The sequence below is a fragment of the Rhinoderma darwinii genome, chromosome 7 (genome assembly GCF_050947455.1).
Source record: "Rhinoderma darwinii isolate aRhiDar2 chromosome 7, aRhiDar2.hap1, whole genome shotgun sequence".
In the NCBI taxonomy this organism is placed as follows: Eukaryota; Metazoa; Chordata; class Amphibia; order Anura; family Rhinodermatidae; genus Rhinoderma; species Rhinoderma darwinii.
In genome coordinates, this window is record NC_134693.1 from 25,606,553 (window position 1) to 25,629,026 (window position 22,474).

The 22,474-nt window shown below is 43.0% G+C and overlaps 1 protein-coding gene and 1 long non-coding RNA gene across 7 annotated transcripts in view; one reads left to right on the top strand and one right to left on the bottom strand.

Annotated features, from left to right (window-relative positions):
* OSBPL9 (oxysterol binding protein like 9) overlaps positions 1-22,474 on the top strand; it is an 86,635-nt gene that overhangs the window by 24,500 nt on the left and 39,661 nt on the right. For 4 of the 6 annotated variants that reach the window (XM_075832983.1, XM_075832986.1, XM_075832987.1 and 1 more), the window contains exons 4-6: positions 775-851; positions 18,895-18,990; positions 21,747-21,794. In XM_075832983.1, the coding sequence (XP_075689098.1) occupies positions 775-851; positions 18,895-18,990; positions 21,747-21,794 (221 nt within the window). Of the gene's footprint in view, positions 1-774; positions 852-6,836; positions 6,999-18,894; positions 18,991-21,746; positions 21,795-22,474 lie in introns of those variants that run through there. The other 2 variants (XM_075832989.1, XM_075832988.1) reach the window with 2 other exon arrangements.
* On the bottom strand, positions 566-22,303 carry LOC142657695 (uncharacterized). Its single transcript, XR_012849965.1, has 3 exons — positions 22,250-22,303; positions 17,656-17,832; positions 566-767 (listed from the first exon to the last, which is right to left on the bottom strand). It is a non-coding gene; the product is annotated as an uncharacterized LOC142657695 (long non-coding RNA).

The window sequence follows — 22,474 nt, forward strand, 5'->3', positions numbered from 1 at the left end:
AGATTAGTCTATGAGGCCGTGCAGACCGTTGCGTGATTTTTACGTAGCGTGAGTCCGCTGCGAAAAACTCACGACATGTCCGTTCTTTGTGCGTATTTCGCGTATCACGCACCCATTGAAGTCAATGGGTTTTGTGAAAATCACGTGCACCACACGGAAGCACTTCCGTGGGACGCGCGGGATTCGCGCAACAGCTGTCAAACTATGAATGTAAACAGAGAAGCACCAATTTTTTGTTTACAAACATCCAAACGGAGTGTCATAATGATGGCGGCTGCGTGAAAATCATGCAGCCACGCATCATATGGGGCTGACACAGATGTTAACGCCGCTTTTTTTGCGTGCGCAAAACGCACATGCTCGTGTGAATCCGTCCTTAGGTTGAGAATTGTAAAACCTTGTGACTTGGTAATTATAATTTTCTGGTGATATCGTGGCACTCGGTCATCTCACTCCTGATAATGTCTTAAGACTTGTTTTGTTTTTTTATTCTTCATGAGATAAAGGTGATGAGCTACGAATTGTTTTCATCAGATTAGATCCCGCTGAGGGACATTGATGTCGCTTTTCGAGATAAACAGTATACAGTGTTGCATCAGGGAGACCTTGTAAATGGTTTTATCTTGTGCTTTATTGTCTTTAGTTCTTGAAAGGAGGAATCTTTTCTTGATGTATTTTTAAGGCTGTGATATCTCCGCTTGGAGGCCCCTGGGACGTGTACATTGGGCAGCCTTCTGAGTTATACATTTATCTCTGTTGCTTTCTTTCTAACAGCCCGGGATGCAGATGAAAGAGAAAAGTGGATTCACGCGTTAGAAGAAACCATCCTGCGTCACACTTTGCAACTACAAGTAAGGACTTTTAGTTTTCTGCTTAAAATGTTCTTTATATTGCTGGATTAGTCGGAACAATTTGCTAGTGAAATTTTTTATTTTCTTCAATCCTAAACTGTTGGCAAGTGCAGCGTCAAGTTTTAATTTATTTGAAACACATTGGGGGGAATTTATTAACCTTTCTTTGCCAGTTGGCGTAAACTAGAGTGGAAATCTAGGCTAGCTCCAAGCTGGTGTAGATAGTACTCGGGGAGGTGTAGACCCCCCCCCCCCCTTATCAGGCAACCCCTTCCCCACCTATCGGACAATTAAATAAATCTGCTCACCTCGCCGATCCTCTTCTCCCCTCCGCTTGCTGGGGCTCCTACAAGGTCCTGACACCGGGAAGTGTTATGACGATGTAGGTGATGCAGCACTGATAAAGAGGTTTTCCCCATCTCTCGGTTTCCTCATCTCTGGGGGCCCCAAAGTCCCCAGAAGTGCTCACTGGGAATGGAGCGCTGGTGCACATACTTGGCCACAGCTCCATTCATTTCTATGGGACTTCCAGGACTGCTCTCTCAGGCAGCTCCATAGAAATGAATAGAACTCTGGCCAACTGTGTGCACCAGCGCTCGATTCTCAGTGAGCACTTCGGGGGGGTCTTCGGTCTACCATTCTCATCTCCCTGGGGGTCTCAGCGGTCAGACCCCCATGGATCACACGTGTATCCCCTATCCTATAGATGGGGAATACGTGTGTTTTGTGGGAAAAACCTCTTTAAGGGCTGCGTTGCTTCGTCAGGGCCTCTTATGAGCTGCAGAATGCAGAGGGAGCTGGATGGGGACCCGGAGGGCAAAAGAGCACCGGCAAAGTGAGCATAGGGGGAATGGCTGGCGCATGACCATGGTCGTTGCTCTTTCACACAGTCGGTCAAAAGATGCAACACCTTTAATTAGGAAGTGTTTGCCTCGTAATAGATGTCGCATCTTACCTCAACTTTCTTTTATATTAAGACTAGAGAATGAAACGCCAGTCTTAATAACCCCCCCCGTGGGCATCTTATATTCCAGCCATCCAGAACCACTTTCATGCTTCAACCCCAGAGTCTCCTGACTATTGGAATAAAACAGGTGACAGGAGTGTCTTGTTGGTGGACAGGGAGGTCATATATTGGTTTAAATTTGGACTTAAATTTCAAACCGTTCTACAATAAAGAGGTGTTCTGTTTTCAGCAAATAAAGCTTACTCATTGTACAGTGAAGAATTCTACTTTCTATCTCAATTCCTCATGGTTTTCAAGATCTCTGCTTGCAGTGATTCAATAGGAGCATTTTTTGCTTACTTCCAGGGGATAATCAGTTCTGGTCATGTGGTGATCACATAGGTGTGCTGCTCGTTACAAGACATAACTCTGATAACTGTACTGTCGCGAGCTGTGCCACCAGGACTGATTTATAATCTCCTGGAAGTAAACCATTACGGTTTCCATTGAATGACCGCAAACGGTGATCTTGAAAACCTTAAGAAATTGACACCAAAAATATATTGGAAATTGTATAACTTGACACAAAGAATAATGTACAATGTCGGGCTCTTAATAGTAACAAATCTTTTTATCTTTTGTAATTGCGCTACTGGTTAATAGCTACTTATAATAGATTCCTGGTAATCGCGGTGTCCACGGCTTTAGACTGCAACTTTCTCTTATTGGTATTTTTGGCAAGTGGTATCCTACTGTTAAATCTTATCAGTCTAAGTGAATGGATTTGGGGGAGATGCATATGACATTCACATGTGTCTTTATGAACGTTACAAAGTGCAGCGCTGGAGAGGAATTGGGGAAACTTGTGTTTTGTTTTTTTCGACAGTTTGTTCTACATCATAAATGTGAGATTAAGGCCCCATACTCACGACTCTAAATTTACATATGTAATTACGGATGAAATTGCAGACCCATTTATTTATTTTGGCCACGGACACATTTCCATATATATTTACGGATAAGTGTCCGGGCCATAGAAATGATCCGCAAAACATAGAATGTCATATTCTTGGCACAGACTCGTCCACAGAAGTCCTATGGGTGCTTCCGCAATTGCGGACGGCTACGGATGTGTAGCCTTTGGATCCGTATTGGCGAACCATAAAAACTCTTATGGACATTGATAGCAGACATGTCCCACCTATTTTGGGGGAATTTAACGAGAAGCTGATGTCTTTGGGGGCTTTCAGGATTGGACTATCTGCTCTTTGTGCCTGGCAGAATCTGAAGTGATGGATTTTTTTCTCAGTTGTGGCGCTAGTGGTGGCATTTATCATTTGAAAATGTACGTATAGCTGTCATAGTTGACCTAGTCCTATATGTTGTAGGCACTTATTACAAATTGACTTTGTTGGTACAAATGCCACAGTGTAGTAGGGCTAGACCACCTCTGCAGCCGGGCTGCCAATGTGCCTAGAACTGTGTAACTAATGCCTAATCTTTTTATATATGTTGTGCATTGATGTAATGAAAGCTCTTATTGACTGGCCGCTAAAATAAAAAATTAAAGTTAAATTGGTTCATGGACATTTAATTCCCCTGGTCGCAAGTGCTGCTCTGAGTTACGGCTGTATTGGGCAGTCAGGAGACCGCCAGAGCTGTCACTCAGTTATAACGCGCTACCCCTTTTATATTGCGCGGTCAGCAGTTTTGAGGCCTCAAAACTGGTTCTAAACCAAACTTAAAGAGGAGCTGTCCGCTCTCCTGGTATATATGTTTTAGTAAATATTCTGGAGCAGCTTTACTTAGAACTCTGCATTGCGCCATTCCTCTGTTATTCCTACTGGCAATTTATGAATAATTTGGCAACTAGGCGTTGCCATTCCCCTTGTCCATAGGGTGTATCCCTACTTATTGAAAGGCCTCATCAGGAGTCCGAAAACTGTGCCGACACACTACTTGGCGCAGCTTTTAAATTGTTTGTTAATGGCTGTATTGTTTTGCGGGTAAAACTGCTGTTTACCTGCAAAATTGTGAAACCATTAAGAGTCGATGCATCAATGGCCCCATGATTTTGCAGGTAAACAGAGTATTACCTGGAAAATTGTACAGCCTTTAACAATCAAATTGAAAGCCTTAGTCCAATCAAGTCAGACTGTCATTGTGTAGGGATACACCCCATTGACAAGGTAAATGGTGCCACCCAGTTGTCCATTTATTCATACATTTCCAGGAAGAACAACATAGGAACAGCACAAAGCAGAGTTCTAAGTAAAGAACATTGTTTTACGTATTTACTAAGATAAACAGGAGAGCTGACAGATCCCCTTTCAAGCAATTGTTCTGTTGTGGTTTTGGAGATGATCCGCAAGTCTGTACCTACAGTTGTCCATACTTTACACTGCAACGCTGTTTGTTTAGATAGGCTGCTGTGTAAAAGCACTGAAATCTAGAAGGAAGTCAATGGGGGAAATTTATCAATCGTTTTACACCAGATTTCTGGAGTAAAATGTGCAGAAGTAGCAATTGCGCAAAAAAAAAATATTAAGATTGACATTTGTGCTGCTCGAAGCACAAGCGAAACGCGCGTCGGGTCAAGCAGAGGTCCCCCTTCCTGGTCCGGATCTCCTATTCTCCTTTTACTATGTAGGTATATTGCTCAGTGTGCTATATGTACTTAGGACTGCATTCTAGATTTTTTACTATTTACATCATGCATACGTGTCCATCTGTGCAAATGTATTATGCCTAGCACTTGCTCAACAGTTTATACTTATGCACTTTAGCTGTATATAGGAGTCGCTTGTGACCATTTTTTACCATTTGGGGGTCGCTCTGTTTTTTTTTGTCCGGATTCCATTCCCGTTCGAGGGTTTATGGTATTTTAATATATTGAATTGTTATATGTTGTGTTTGTGTCTAAATTTAATTTAATAAAGACTGTTGGTATTTTTCCAATTATCTGGTCGTGACTTGTTTCATCTTCTGGTTTTGTTATCTAGTCACTAGGACCACTAGTATATATTGGGGTATTGTTCGGTTTGTTAAAGTGCTGATTTCAGTTTCAGCACGGATGGGATAATTCTAGGCTACAAGGAGAAGTAAAACCAAAAAGTCCCTTTTAGACTTCCTTGCTGCATGCTCCTAGTTTTCTAATGATCTCCTCTCCTTTAACCTCTACTAGATAATAGATGAACTCTTAGGCGAGATTCCCACGGGTCGGATACGTTGCATAAAAACCACGCAGCGTATCCGACGTGGAACGTGCAGCAATTTCCATCGGAAAAACGGCTGGAATTTCTGCTGCGGTAAGCGGCGTAGAAAAATAACGCCCATACTTACCTAGGCCATTGAGATGGTGGCGCATCCCCTCTTAGCCGTCCGGTCCGGCCTCCCTGGATGACGCTACAACCCATGTAACCGCTGCAGCCTGTGATTGGTTTGTGATTGGCTGCAATGTTCACATGGGATGAAACGTCACCCCGGGAGGCCGGACTGGAGGAAGAGGCAGGGAGTTCTGGGTGAGTATGAATTATTATTTTTTCTGTGTTGCAAAAGTCGCAACACTTGGCTTTCTGTTGTCAAATGGGGAAAACCTGCAACAAAAACGCAGCATAAATTGACATGCTCCGCATTTAAATTCCGCACCGCAGGTCAATTAACGTTTTCGCTGCATTTTTTTTCCGTAGCGCGGGCATCAGATTTTCAAAATATCATCCGCTTTGCTGCTACTGTAAATTCTGTGGAATTTCTGCACAGAATTCCGTTGTGGAAACCCTGCAGCGTTTACGCATTCACAACTTGGTGCGGTTTTGCGGCCGGAGTTCCCTGTGGCGTACAGGGCAGATAAGCTGCGTGCTTCTATGCAGTGTATCTGCCCTATGTGAACATAGCCGTACAGCTCTTATTTAGGCTCCTTGTATTCCTTGCTACGAAGTTCACTGCCAGGGGCTGCCCAGGGAAATTGTAATTGCATTATGGGAAACCTGTAAAATCTGCCCATGTGAAAGAAAACAAACCAATGCTCTGACTTGCATCGTAACTGTAGATCCGTGAGAAAAAAATCCTCTGGCTTATTCACACAAATAACGTATACGTCCGTGTGATGGCCGTTAAAACAAAGGCCGTCACACGGACGCATGTATTTCAATGGGGCCGTTCACATGGCCGTTGTTTTAAGGGACTGCGTGAAGGGTCCATTGAAAAATAGAACATCCTATTTTCTTCCGTTTTCATGGATCCCTCGATAGACTCAAGTCTATGAGGGATCCGTGAAAACGAGTGCAACACGGGTGTGAAAGGCTGTTTTTCACATCAGTTTCCACTCATTCGTGTGAATAAGCCCTAAAGTTGGAGGTACATTAAAGCATGGCAGCTCAGTGGTTAGCACTGTGGTCCTGGGTTCTAATCCGACCCAAGAAGAACATCTGCATAGAGTTTGTATGTTCTCTTCTCCCTTTCTTCCTCCCATACTATAAAAAAAAAAACATATAGTGGTTAATTGGCTTTCTATGAAATTGACCTCCATTGCGTGATCTGAAATTTGGACTTTGAGGACAGGGACTGATGTGAATGGGACCAATCTCTGTACAGCGCTGCAGAATAGGCTTGCACTATAATAAGCAACCAAAACGAATAGTATGGGAGTATATGCAAGGAGGGATTGCTTAAAAACTTTTCCTATAAGAAGGCATGTGGAGGAAATCAGAAATGATATGAAAACAATACAGCAAGCAATACGGTATTAATGCTTTATTATTCCCATTTCTTTCTTCGACCTTATTGAAAATCCAGAAATAATAATAAAATGAAAAAAATCCTGTGGGATCTAGTATGTATTTGGGCTATCCTTGATACCTACCGTCTCCACTGTATACACCCCTAAATTGTATCTGATCGCAGCAATGGACTGATCGCACTAAACGGAGCATGATATGAATCAGATGTGCCATGTTCCCCAGTGTATTGCTAAACCGTGCACAGCATCATGTGACCTGAAGGAAACCCAATGGACACTAATCTTTTTGATATGTAAGCTACACCCGTCCAATAGTCTGTTGGTGGGAGGTGAGCAGCAGCAGGTCACTAGACGTGCAGAGGAAGTAGCTGAATGCTCTCATCCTGTAAGTAAAAAGCATGCATGTCGCTGATGAGGATCTCAGGGCAGTGTAATCACAATGGCTGGGGAAGGCTGCAGCCGTGTAAGTAACAGCAGCCGTCATTGTCATCCTGTCAGGCAAGAGCAGCGTGTGACACAGAAAATGGAGTCTGCCCCAGGGGCCCCCGTTTCTGTGTGATATGATTGTGATACGGTTTTCTGGAACGGCAGGATGTCGTATTAGGACGTGTAATGCACAGTCCTGAATGCTCACTGGTTATTTATGTGCTCTATGGTTTTAGCTGTTGGGGGGGGGGGGGGGGGGCATTCAATAAAGATCTACAGACCATCTGCTGGATTCAGCACTAGATACTGAGGGGGGTTGTTGATTTAGGGAAATTGCTCTGGTTGTCGCCGCTATAAGTAGTGATATCACAGTTCACTTCCCCGTCTTGGTTAAATATTCAGGATTCCAGTTGCGAAACGATTTCTGTTGAAGTGAGAACAAAATGATTTTTTTCCTGCGTTTATGCTTTAACGGGGAGATTGGTTAACGTGTCCATACAGGCTGTGATATGTATGTAGGGAGCAGAGAGACGCCTATATGTACATACGTGAGGAAGCAAATCCAACCCTTTACCTGCCGCAAATGTTGACATACGTGCGCAATGTTTAGATGCATGGGAGTATATATGCTCATTGTTATGAGGTTTGTTGCTAGAAATACTTAGCGCCCCCCCCCCCCTGTGACGTGTACTATATGTGGCTTTATGGGATGATTCGTACAGTCTTGGAAATCTGTTCCTTCCAGAAAATGGCTTCCTTTACTCCTTGTATTTGTTGCGTTCAAGGGACACTAAACTATAAGAGGATCTTATCCCCTTTTGCTGTGCTGTTGGTTGCACTCTACTATTCCCTGTTGTCTGCCACCCAGGCTTGTGTGAAGCCTACATGTAGTACTTTTCTATGTGTTTACTTCACAAAAGTCCAGTAAAAATGTCTGTCCCCATGATTGTTACTTTATCTGTAATATCTCTAGACCAGAGAACCCCCAGTAACATGTTATATACCAGGGGTTCGCAACCTTCGCCACTCCAGCTGTTGTGAAACTACAACTCCCAGCATGCCCTGGCATCCGAAGTCTTTATTATTCCAGTCACGGGTTGCCAGGGCATGCCGGGAATTGTAGTTTCACAACAGCTGGAGTGCTGAAGGTTGCTGACCCATGGTATACACGCATATATGCAGCTCTTTTTATAAGCTGCCAGCTTTAGATCTGGTGGGCCTTCGCTATAGCATGGCCTTGATCGGACCGTGGATCTGATGCCATGTAATTTTTCATGTTACTAGTAATACAAAATCCAGCGCTAAACCATTAGTAACTAGGTGGAATATACAGAAGGGCAAGCTGTGAGATGTTCTGTAAGGCTTCATGCACACGACCGTGCCCGTAGTTACGACCCGTAATTACGGGCACAGACAGACGGACGTTTTTACGGCCCGTTCTCCCATTATAAAGTATAGGAGCATGGTCCGTAAAAGACAAAAATAGGACATATTTATATGCGGCAGGTTTCTATGCACGGACACCCTCCCGTAGACATACTGGAAAGTGTTCATCGGCCGTAGAAATTAATGGGACTGTAATTACGGGGGATTTTTCGGTCGTGTGCATGGGGCCTTACTGTCCTGATTTGTAACTGTGTAGAGCTGGTGATGACCATTGAGGCTTGTCCATACGTAACTGAATTGCTAAATTTCTGCAGAAGTTCTGTTGAAAGTATCAGAGGTTCCGCTGCTGCAAAAAATGCACAGTTTCCTGCGTTTTTGACTGCAGAAAATGGTGCGTATTTTGTGGCGTTTTTCACAATGTTGTGAGATGGTGACGTCTCCTCTGAAAAACGCAGCAATTCATTCTACTTTCTGCAACAGGAATTGACATGCTGCGGTCCGGAAAATACGCACCGCAGGTCAATTTCGGCTCTGAATATTTACGCAGCGTGTGGATGAGGTTTGTTAAATCTCACTAACTTTGCTGCTACTGTATTCTGCTGCGTTTTTTTTCTGTCCACAATCCCGGATGGAAAAAAAAACGCAATTCCGCTACGTCTGGACGAGCCCTTACTGTGCTTGCAGTAACCTGCGTTGTGATCGAGGCAGTGTCCTGCTTGTGCAATATTTCTGGCTCTGAGCAGTAGTCATGGGATTGTGAAATGGGAAGTGATCCGTTATTAATCGGTTCTTTACGTTTGGACTCGTTCATCTGTGTGCTGATTGTGTTTAAAGGCAATGACCTTGCGTCTAAATAGAATCCTGTCCATAGGGTAGGGGTACGTCAGTGGCTCTCTCGTCTGATCCAACACATAGCACTACCTTGCCTTTATGGCAGTATTTTACCACCTGTCTCGCAAATTCTGAAAGCAATAGTGGTCTTTATTATATAATAATTACAAAACAATAGCCAATGATGACATACAAAGCATGGTGCTATTTATGCCGTTTTGAAAGCTAAGGGTGGTCACATCAAATATTGATTTTGTTTTAGATTTCTTTTCTGTTTATTCACTTCGTTTTTTTTAATCAATTAACAAATCGCAACCACTTCTATTTGTGAAAGCATTCTTACTTTGCAGCATTTTTCCACAACTGCTTTGTGTGTGTGTGTGTGTGTGTGTGTGTGTGTGTGTATATATATATATGTATGTATGTATGTATATGTGTGTGTGTGTGTGTGTGTGTGTATATATATATATGTATGTATGTATGTATATGTGTGTGTGTATATATATATATATATATGTATATATATATATACAAATATAAAAAGTTGGGTAGCACCCCTGTGTCCTGTGTGTCGTCTTGTCGCCTCCTTTTTCATGTTTAACTTTTGCTCACATGTTGTTACCGACCTATTTTACACAAAGCATGGGAGCACGGCCCGTGAAATACGAAAAGTAGGACATGCTCCATAATTCCCGGCACGGACAGCTATCCGTAGCTATACGGAAATGTGTCCGCGCCCAATAGAACCGAATGGGTCCATAACTGCGGACCGTATTACTGTCCGCAATTATGCAGATTTTTTACGGTCATGTGCGTGGGGCCTAAATGGCCAAAATTAACCCTGTCCGCTGTGTTATTTATCTTGCCCTGACCCTGGTATATAGTCTATATCATTGTCCAGAGCTGTATTCACAGCTCTGCAGATTTCCATTGGAAATAGTCATAAGCCGGCAGGAAGGCTAGTGCTACATGGCGACTTTTGCTGTGTTACAGGTTACGCATCATAAGATCACTGTGTTGTGCTGCATACATCGCAGTAATGAGAGTGTGGCCTCGTTGTGACCCGCAAGTTGTCCCGACCGTCGCAATAAATCCATACTTTTAGATTTCTTGCGACTTCCAAGTCATGGTTGTGGAAACCTGCGAGGCGCAGCTCAAACTGCAATCACTTACATTACTACAATGTACGCATCGTGGCACCGCGATCCTTGACAGTGTGACCTGTGTCGCAGCCAAGTCTACCTGTAGCCCTAGTTTAAGTAAAGCTCCTATAATGTAGTATTTTCCTATACAGTACCTGATGTATAGTTTTAGTTATACTGATTTGTATATATCCCTACAAGTCACCAAGTGCATACAGACATTAGGGGGGGGGGGGGGATTGCAGCTCTGAAGCCTGCTGAATTGTTAATGTAGCTTTGCATTGTAAGACAGGCTGTAACACAGGGTCAGTAGCTGAAGTAAAGCAATGCTTTTATGTATAGTAATTCTATATGTATACGGTAAAATGGTGTTTACAGTCAACATACATTTAAGAAAACGTGTTGCTGTGAAATGCGCTTTCCATCCTGAGGGGTGCCTGCAGGCAGAGTTGACATGTTGTGTAAGAATGTGGTTGTCACGTTGTAGTCATGTACCTTGTGTGACAGTACGTGTTTGTGCATCTTGTGCGTGAGTAGAGGTGAGCCCCTGGTATGATTTATTTAAGCAAAACAGGATGTGGAAAGATGGACAGTGCCCTCCTTGCTTGTGCACACAGCATTGTGGTTTCCGAGCTGAGGATTGATTTGTACTCCTATAAACCTGCTCACCAGACAGCGGGCGTGGGAGTAAAAAGGCCAAAATATTCACGGTTAGGACATAATTATGGCTCAGTGCAAAATTTGAATTGTATGGTACCTTATGACGCCGATGGAAGTCTATGGGGCCCTACGTCACCTTATGCCTCTGAATTCATATGGAGGTCTGCCCCAGGTATTCTCCTGTAGAGGCAATGCTTCTCCCCCTGACTGCAAACATATGAGGATTGTTAGGCTACCCCCATGGGCTTTAGATCGGCACGTCCTACTGGGATCGGAGGGTTTGGCTGACTTTCATCTAAAGTGTATCACCAACTTAACACCCGAGAGTAATTCTTGGACTCTTTTTGGATTTTTGAGTTAAAATGCTCTATAAGGGGACGTTCACATGGAGTTTTTTTGACATGGAAACAACGCTAAAAACGCCTCCCATTGATTTCAAAGGAGGCGGAGGGTTTTAAAAAAAACAAAAAAAAAAACATGGGAAAACGAAGGGATATATCCTATCTTCGGGTGTCTACGTCTCTGACCTCCCATTGACATCAATGGGAGGCAGAGAAAGCGGTTTTCACTGCGTTTTTGCGACGCTCAATGGCCACGGCTGAAAAATGTGGCAGACAGCGGGCAGGCAGGTCAAAATCTGACTCCACATTCCTGAAGGAATGTTGAGGCAGATTTTTCTGCCTGCAAAAAACTGTGTGAACAGGGCCTAATATTGTTATTGCATCTTTACTGAACTGGCTTTAATGCACAAAAATAATTTTTGTGTACTAAAACAATCACCACTGAGATGGTAACACATAAAGGACATTCTGGATAGCAATCCACAGCAGATCACCAAATTGCCAATTATTACAATTCTACATGTGAACAGCTCCAAGAGGAGGATTGATTAAAACTGGTATCCTGGAACCGTGCCAAATAGGTTTTTCCCTGAGAAGTTTTGAGGGGAACACAGGGACTTTTTGGGCTTCCATGTGCCTTCTGCTTTTAACTATCTAGTCTAGTGATCCCATTATAATGTGTGTTTATCGAGGTTTTCTAAGAAACTATTATTTTCCATATCAAGTAATGGATTTTCTGGTCTAGTGATGGTGATGTTGTTGACTCCTATCTTTTTGTATCCTTTTGTTTATTTCCAAATACTGTAACCGTTCACTCTAGTATTGGCCTTTGCATAAAAGTGTATCTGTCACCAATATTTGGGGTGTAAGCTGTATCCGTTTATGATCTATTTCCTTGTGAACATTGTTACATGATATCCCTTGTTTAGTGTCTTGTATGTAATTTTTCAGTTACTTTCACTTTCAAGCAAATAAGTCTGGAGGGTTGGCTTGTGTCTGAGTCTAAAGGCTGAAGCTACAGTGAGGGCTCTAACCAGTCAGATTCAGCATAGTATGACCTGATCGACCTATAAACAGACTGCTTAAAAAGAGGGCTGAACAGGAGTTTCTCTTTTTGGTGATAGACGCTCTTTAGGACAACTCGAGGTTTTTTTGAGGGTTAGGCCGGCAGTACGTGACGCTAATGATACATGAAATGCGTCCTCATGTTTGTGCCACTGATCCTATGATCTGAAATATTGTCTGTCCTTTGACATCAAGTAAAACCGCACGTAAATCTGTCCGTGTGCGTTGCGTGATTGCATCAGTGTGCTTGGTGAGTGGCATGCGTTTTCATGCAAAGCACTTTTATTTTCGATGGAATTGATGCACAAATCACGCACAACACACTGATGTGCGTCCGTATTTTCACGCACCCATTGACTTCAATAGGTGTGTAAAAACGCACCAATATAGGACATGCAGTGAGTTTCACGTAACGGACACTCGCTGCGTGAAAAGTCCTGCATGTGTGAACGGCCCAATTGAAATGAATGGATCAGTGTGCTGTGCGTGATTTCCATGGACCGCACACGGACGAGATTCATGTTCATGTGAACGGGCCCTTAGACAAATGCTTGTTTTAAAAAATGTAGTTACGCTGTGTGAATTTCATCAGTTGGCTGTATACAGTGAAGTATATACATCTGATCAGGAGTCTCTATCTCCTCTAACTACAGCTGACAATGTGATCCTCTGGATCCCAGGAATCGCTGCATTTTGCATTATTTTGCACTTGTTTTTATGGTAAGAAATTAAAGACTGAAGATTTATTTTTTATTTTTTTCGAAATTCGCATTCTATTCTATAACTTTTCCCAATTGGCATAGCAAACCAGTCAATAAAATGTCATACTGTGCTGATGAATATAAGGGTCTTATCTGTTAATCTTACATTATTTTTCCACAAATCCATGCTGCCTCAGATCTCCCAGCTGTCCCACATATTGTAGCTCACGTCCACAATCCAGGCAGCTTTGCAGCAATAAAACCCCCGTATGGATTGCAGTGCATCATTTGCAAGCCATAAAGGGCAGCTTGTCCTCAGGAATGGAGTCATTTGTGCTGTGAGAGAGGGGGCAGAGCCGCACAGGACAGATCCACCATCTCATGTATTATTTCTCAGGTACTAATAGCAGGAGCTGCTTACAAGACAAAGCTTGCAACTTACATAAAGGTTCGACTCCGTCTCAATCTAATTCTAACATCATTGCTTTAAACCATGTAATGTTTGTTATTAGGAGAGGATTTTAAAGGGAAAGGGATTTTCCAACAGGTTTTATTTATTTTTCTTAGGCTGCGTTCACATCTGCGTCAGGGCTCCGTTCCGACGTAATTTTCCATTTGAACGGAGCCCTGGCTGACTCAAAGGGAAACCAGAGGTTTCCGTTTTCATCACCATTGATTTCAATGGTGACGGATCCGGTGCAAATGGTTTCCGTTTGTCTCCGTTGTGCAGCTGTTCCGTTGTTTTGACGGAATGAATACCGCAGTCGCCTACGCTATTGATTCCGGCAAAACGACGGGACCACTGCACAACAGAAACAAACTGAAACAATTTGCAACGGATCAGTCACCATTGAAATCAATGGTGATGGAAATGGAAACCTCTCGTTTGTGTCAGTTATGGCTCCGTTCTGTCGGAACGGAGCCCTGATGCAGATATGAACACAGCCTTAAATATACTTTAGGGTTTTTTTGTTTTAATTTTTTCTTCTTAATACGCTTTGAAGGGAATGTCCACCCTGAAACCCCATTTAAAAAAAAAATTTGCGTGCAAGTCCATCAAAATTCTGTAATGAATAATATTTATTATCTGGATTTATCTAACAACGCTCCATAGGGCTTGCTTTATTGTCCTAAATTTAGACAAGATAAGGCTAGACCAGATCGGCAGAGACTGCACCAAATTTATCACAATGGTGCACACTGTATAATTAATTTGGTGCAACTCACTAGACATGTTAGTCAAACTTCTCTCTTCTACACAGATTTTTGGCTGTTGTATTTTGCTTTAAAAAAAATGTCCCATGCCATGAATACATTTGGCACATTGCACGATGCCTTGGCCATGCCAGTTCTTCGAGACGCTTTTCAAAACTGTTCAGAAAAGTGCAAAAAGTGTCAAATACATAATAAATTTGGCGCACACCATGTACACTACTTTTTTACTGTAGTATTAAATGTCCCTTTCTTCCTTCCATGAGTTCATATTATGGTCACTTCAGAGGTTTTATTACAAAGCTTTTAAAAGGTAAGCGATTTTATTTTTTGGCATTGACATCACACAGATACCAAGCCGCTACATCTGGGTGTGACAAAAAAGTTATTCATCCCTGAACGTCTCTCCTGATTTGGCAACAAAAGCTAAACCAATTTAGAAAGAAAAGGGTTAAATAGTTCCATTTACAACTCAGCCCATGCCTCCTGCCGCTCTAGCCAAGTTTGAGGTGCACAAAGTTCACAATTGCTGAGGTAAAGAACACCGGATCATTCCCATAGTTCTTACAACTGGTGGCACGGTGTTCTTTTCTTGCACTGTTTTTATAGAAAATAACATAGCCGTATGGCATGTAGGGACCGTAAGAAAATAGCCATAGAGAAGCGCAAAATGTGGACTTGGGCCCCGGTACACACGACCGTCGTTTTTCATTTATAATTACAGATGAAATTGCGGAACCGTTCATTTCTATTGGCCATGGACACCTTTCCGTATATTTACGGTTGTCCGTCTGTGCAGTAGAAATGATCTGCAAAATAAAGAACGTGTCCTAGAACATGTCCCATGTCTGATCCGTATTTGTGGACAGTAAAAATCTTCGCGGTTGTGTGCATGAGGCCTTAATCTAGGTAGGGAGCGCCCTCTAGGCAGCTCATGAATGTATTAAAGACGTTTAAAAATTAAAAAAAATACAGTGCAGTGTACTATAAGAAAAAAAGGGCACTCTTTCGGCATCACATTGGTATATGGACCTTTCTGGCCTATTCACTGGGAGCGTTTCCTGCCTGGCGAGGAAGGTCGTTGCTTCCAAGCGACGACTCTTGAGCCTTGTGTAAATGTCGCTATGACTGATGATGTTTACAGTGGCACTATGGTGAACACAGAGATAATACCGTACAGCCGGTGACTGGCGCACACACTGGTTGTACGATGGTTAGCTCCTGAGGTTATTTCTATATAGAACATCTACTTGATCATGGAAAATTATGGGTTCCTTTTACCCCTTAGATATGTACACGGCTGAGTTCTGCTACTTCCTTGTCTCTTCTATAAGCTTTCCTTATTTTACACTTTTTGAAGCAGATAACTGATAAATCATTCTAAAGCAAAAAATACTAAAGTGCAAGGCCCGGTTCACATTGGTGTTGGAGACTCAATTAGGGGCCTCCGTCTCAGATCCTGCCAAAAACATCAAACCGTAGCGCAGCATGCTGTGTTATTGTTTCCGGTAAAACCATGGGCACCCTAACGGAACACCAACGGAACCCGTTAAAGTGAATGGGTTCTGTCGATGGGTTTTCATCGTCTAATGGAACCAGCGCTTCTAGTATTTGTTTTTTGTTCTGGCCGAGCAGAACGATGGACAGCACAATGCAGATGTGAATGAGGCCTAGGGCTGGGTGATTGTGACCTAAATCAGAATAACGATTAATTGAACATGTAACCTCTATTACGATTAATGACCGAGTATTTAGGCCATACCCCCTTTTGCATTCTACGCCCCCTATTTGCATGCTACGCCATTTTATTAATATTTATCCCCTGCTGTAAACTACTGTATATAATATACCCCCTGACACTGCCCCCACACAATATATTGCCCCCATAGTGCTCCCCACACTGTATAATGCCCCTATAGTGCTCCCCATGCAGTATAATGCATAGTGCCTTTTTAAAAATAATAAAATACGCACTCCCTTAACCCCGTTCCAATGGCGAGTGTAGGAGATTCTACTGGTCTGTGTGGCTCGGTGCAGACAATTGCAATGACGTCCCTGCATCGCGCATGTCTGTGCTGAGCCGTGAGCGTCTGGTGATACGTAGTGACTTTACGGCTCCCTGCTCTACAAATGGATTCAACTGTATCTGTGGCCTGAGGAGGCAGATACAGTTGACGCTGGGAAAAAAAAATAAAAAACGAAATCCGCAAGATGACGTCACTTAAAGAGTCTCTGTCACCAGATTAGAAGTGCCCTGTCTCCTACATAATCTGATTGGCGCTGTAATGTAGATAACAGCAGTGGTTTTTATTTTGAAAAACGATCATTTTTGAGCAAGTTATGAGCTAGTTTAGATTTATGCTAATGAGTTTCTCAATGGACAACTTGGTGTGTTTTTACTTTTTACCAACTGGGTGTTGTACAGAGGAGTGTATGACCAATCAGCGTCATACACTTCTCATTGTTCCAGCCCAGCATGATCCACAGCACAGTGAGATTGTGCAGTGAAAGAAGCTGGGCTGGAACAATGAGAAGTGTATGACGCTGATTGGTCATACACTCCTCTGTACAACACCCAGTTGGTAAAAAGTAAAAACACACCAAGTTGTCCATTGGGAAACTCATTAGCATAAGGGTATGTGCACACACACTAATTACGTCCGTAATTGACGGACGTATTTCGGCCGCAAGTACCGGACCGAACACAGTGCAGGGAGCCGGGCTCCTAGCATCATACTTATGTACGATGCTAGGAGTCCCTGCCTCGCTGCAGGACAACTGTCCCGTACTGAAAACACAGTACGGGACAGTTGTCCTGCAGCGAGGCAGGGACTCCTAGCATCGTACATAAGTATGATGCTAGGAGCCCGGCTCCCTGCACTGTGTTCGGTCCGGTACTTGCGGCCGAAATACGGACGTAATTAGTGTGTGTGCACATACCCTTACTCTAAACTAGCTCATAACTTGCTCAAAAATGATCGTTTTTCAAAATAAAAACCACTATTGTTATCTACATTACAGCGCCAATCGGATTATGTAGGAGACAGGGCACTTATAATCTGGTGACAGAGCCTCTTTAATTGAGCTAAATTGCATGTTTTTTCTCGATTGAATTGCCCAGCCCTAACACGGCTTTACCCACTTTTTTTTTTCTGAAGCGAGCGTTTGTTTTGTTATATTCTGTATTCTGCTTTTATAATCTGAAAATATAGATGTCCTATTATGGCGCAGAGGAGCTGAATATATTAAGGTGGCACTAAAAATGGAGATTTGTCCTCAGTGTGTGGTTATTTGTGTACTTTTGTTGTTTATACTTTCAGCATATTTTATGTTTTTATAAAGGGTATAAATGTAACCTTTGCCGTCTCGACTGACACACTGATTGATTAACCTAGTGACAAATGACATGAATTCCTTCCGAAGCCTCTTCACAGTAAGTAGTCCCGTGGTGGATGATTCATGCAGTCTTATTGGATGAAATCTATGGTGCCATGTCCGTTCTCACGAAACCTCACATCGCACTAAACCAGTCTCTGCAATGTAAATAAAGCAATGCAGCGAGTGAATGCCAGGGCTTAACACAGGGGAAGCGTGACTGCTGCTGTAATACAGGTCTGTTTGTGTGTATCTACAGCAGCAATGCTTAGGTGCAGTGTAGCATGTATGGGTGTAGTCTCTGCAAAAATAACGACGTACGCTGTGTAAAAGGAGGATATAGGGCTTTTTCTTTCCAAGAACTGGTAGAGCAGCGGCAGCACCCCCTCCCCTCCCTTTGTCAGATACGTGGCATAAACAGCATTCTGCCCTTTTAGAGATGACCCAGAAATGAAGCTGCGGTGTGCTGCCCCACTAACAAAAAGAGCAAGATGTTAATTGGAGGTCCTTAGAAGGTCGGTGAAGGATTCTTATGACGTTAATAGCAGATGGGAAGAAATTTCCATAAGGGTGACTGTTCTCTTCATTGCCATGTAAATGCCAGAGTCGTAAGGACCACGTAAAGTGTGTGGTTCTTGCATGTGGCACCTTTTTAGAGGTGTAATATATATAAATGATATAGGCTTTATATATGCAACGTTTCAAGTCCTCTTGCCAGACTTTGGGGGCTGCTTTATTTTCTAATGCGTGGATTTAAACTAATGCAAGAATTTATATATCTTTTGTTTGATGCTAGGAAAGGGTTGTGCCCGGTTTCTACTTATTGAACTTGTGGTTACACCCAGTCTGAGACTTGTGTACACTTTAGGTTCTCCGCTCGGTTATTTCCTCTTCTTGGCATTGATCTATCTATGTATCCTGTGTCCATACTCCTCCGGCTGTAACTTTTATTATTTTTTTCTTTTTAACTGTACAGCGTGGAGTTCTGCGCTGGATGACTTGTGTTTCGCTGGTTCTTATGTTCTATTCTGGTTCGCAGGCAGTTTACCATCTCGTATTCATTTCCTGCTAGAGCCTCATGAGTGGCCGAGCTGCATTCTTATGTGTCTGCTCTCTATTGTCAGTAAAACGCTCACGAGTTTCTTTACCATTTATAATAGGCAAGCTGTAACTCTGATTTTCAGACCCTAATCTAATCGTAATGGTTTTATCTTATTCAGGGTGTAGATTCTGGATTCGTTCCGAGTATTCAGGACTTTGATAAGAAGCTTGCAGAGTCAGACGCTTATCTTCAGATCTTAATAGATCAGATAAAGGTAAGGAAAAACACTATTCTGTTCCACCACCATTACCTCCTTTTTTATTTCTTGCTGCTATGTCTCCGAGCTATGATGTTGCAATGCTAGCGTATGCGTTAAAGGGAACCTGTCCGGTTCATGCTGCCGCAACAACGGGCAGTATGAAATAGTGACAGGTGCCCTTACTACGCTAAGCTATATCTTATTCTGAAGCGCTGCAGCAGTTTTAATAAGTGACGGGCTCCGGTAAAAGTGTCTGATGGGCGGCTCCCCCTCTGGTTTCTGGGTCGGCTTGTTTGACTGGTCTCTCCCCGTCAGTACTAAAATCTTGCGTTTTTCACTCTGGCCACTGCGCATCGTAATAGGCTGAAAATTACTAGAGGAGATATATCAAAACTGGTACAAAGGAAAAGTGGAGTAGTTGTCAATGGTAATGCTAACGGAAAGCTATGGTTTTCGTTTGCCTTTCTGTTGATGGGTTGCCCTGATACGGAAAAGTCTGACGGAACCCATCAACGGAACCTATCACTGATGTGAATAGGCCCTAAGCAGCACTGTGTATGATCATAGCCTGGGGGGGGGGGGGGGGGGACTTTGAGATGTGCTTTGAATAGGGGTACTTGAATTAGGAGCATTGAGAAAACCCTGCCCGAGGCTTTTATAGAGCTGCACCTGTACAGTCACTTGAATCACACGTGATCTACGTCTTTGATCCCGAAGTGAACTCTATAGACGTCCAGTTTACTCAGTGGCATCTTTTTATCATTTTTTTTTTTTTGCACAGATAATCATGTTTTCAAAGTTGTGTTTGTTCACGAGGACACGAGTGTCACATTACGGCTCATAAATGACTGGTATGTTATGGACCTTGAATTTGTCGGCATGTAACACATTACAGCTCCTTCCCTGTTTATATCACAAGGTCAGATTCCAGGTGTATTTGGAGAAGCTGAATGTTTAACTGCAACCTGTAATGTTCAGAGCAAAACGTTGGGTTCAGACCATTTTCTTAGCAAGGCAATAAGTCTCATTATAGAGTCTGGTAGAACGGTCTGTCGCAGCCGGAGACAAGCAAACTGTGCGGATGTTTTTTGGATCCCCCGATATTTCCCCGTCGTTCCCCGTCGTTAACTGAAGCTAAAAGATTCTTCTATTGGGGCAGGACAAGTTGTACATTATTTTTTATTTTTAGGGCAACGTTTGGGGTTACATATAAACTGGCAGTTAGTGAAAAATAAATTTTATATATATATATGTGTGTGGAATGCTAAACAAAGAGAAAAAAATTTCTTGTCGGATTTAGAGATAGGACCTCCCTTTGTCAGCAGCACCATCCATATTGGCTGATAGGGTTAAGTGGCTGGGATCTGAGTTAAGGCCCCTTTTTATACCGGCCAATTGTCGGGCAAATGATTGTTTTGTGAATTGCGAGTTTCCGATAATTGCCCTGTGTAAACAGGGCAGCGATTAGCAACCGCTCGTTCATCTGCCGATCATATCGTTATAAAAATGAAAAATATTATCGTTGCCGGCAGCACATCTTCCTATGTAAACAGGGAGACATGCTGCCGACATGATAGAAATGTATGGGGACAAGAGATAGGAGTAACGAACGCTCGTCTCCATACTAGCCCTTTGTGAAAGGAGCAAACGGGCGCCGATCAACGAACTGTCTCGTTTAGCGGCGCTCATTTACACGGCCCAGGACAGGTCGTGTAAGAGGATCTTCGTGTCTGTCCATCATTGGCACCCTCTTGCTGGTTCCCGCACATTTACAGGGACGTACATGTTGCGGGAAGGGGTTAATAAAAAAAAAAAGGCTCCACGGTGAAATGGGGAAGCGGTAAAATCAGAGCAGTGTGAGCAACCTATTAAAATAATTCCGATCATGTCAAGTATTGCAATTATTAACGTGACTATTTCCCTCCCCCCCCCCTCATAGGGAAGCATTGAGTGCGTGCATGCAAGTCGTAGCAATTCCTTGGTTTTACCGCATCTTGCGGGTGACCCGGTCTCGTTGTGGAGCTCTGATCTTAAATTTCTGTCAAGATCTCCAACTTGTATCATTGTATGTTTAGTCTTAAAATGTGGTTTCAGAGTACTGACCTCCACACAGGCCGCTCGCTATGTAGATTACATTAGTAGAAATGTGTGCCATCCATAGAGCCGCTCCTCCTCCTCCTCCGCACAGCACGAGTCCCTGAGATCGACCACATCTTAATACTGTATATATTACACTGCGAGACGGCTAAATAGGTTCTGTTATGGTATAGGATCCCTTTAATTGTACTTCACTATTTGTGACTGCTGAATGTACGAATGTTTAAAGGGTCATTTCCTGCATCAGATTGTCTTGTGCAATTATTAGAAATACCTTATTGTTACCGGCACGCCGTGTATAACGCTGCTAATAGAGCAGCAGGAAGGTCGTATAGCAGTTTATAGCTCTTGAATGTCAATGATCTTACTCCTGTTGCTCTGCTAAATAATAATTTCTCCGCCTGCCGCTCTGTGTATTCCGAGGGTGATGCCGGTTCATTCTCTGTATGTTCTAGACAACAACGCGGTTAGAAATAGAAGCTTTAACCTCAACATTAACTCTCTGATGGATCGGCTCCGTCTTCCTAGATGTGTTTTTGTGTGCTTTTTTTTGCCTTTTTTTTTCTTATTTTACTGTTGCTTTTTTACGGTTTTGCTTTCTTTAGTTTCTGAAGGGAACCAGAGGCGCAAATGTGTTTGCTCTTTTAAAGAGTTGTTGTTTTCTTTTCTTTCAGGTATTTGATGACAAAATCCAAAGCTGCAAGGATGATGACCAGAGGAAGGTCAGTTGTGATTTTCTCTAATTGTCTTTTTTTTCAGAATGTAACTGGTGCGTTTACTTGAGTATAAAGCGTTTGTCCCTAAGAATTAGGGCTCTGTACAACTGGGAACGTAATAACGCTCCTGTGCCGGTGTTATCATATTGCACCTATAGATTTCTATAGTAGATGCCTCTCCTTTCATATGGGGTCATGTAAAGTAATTTTTTTTAATTTTATTTTTTTCTGTTGAATTCAGCATTTGCTTCTAGGAGAGATGAACCTCATAATACAACAGTGTGTGAAGCACCATACAGCCACACATGGAGCCTCGGGGACTCTGTGTCCCTCTGCACAGCCCTCCTATGAGGCCTGAGGCTGTCCACAGATAAAACTATACTTAAAGGTGTTTTCCAGAAAAAAAACCTGCTTACAATGGTGTAAAATAACAAAAGTAGTAATACTCCCCTTATCAATACCTTGCCACTCCAGTGTTGCTGGTTTCCTGCTCCCCCGCTGGTCTGTGTTCATTTTTTTCTCCAGTGATGGACACGACGTGACTGATGTAGCTGTGACCTCAGAGATATCGGAACGTCACTACTACAGCCAGTGATTGGCTGTAGCGGTCACATGTCTGGTCAACAAGTCACCACTGGGGCAGGAAGAACAGACACTGGTAGGGGACAGGGCAAGCAGGACTGGCG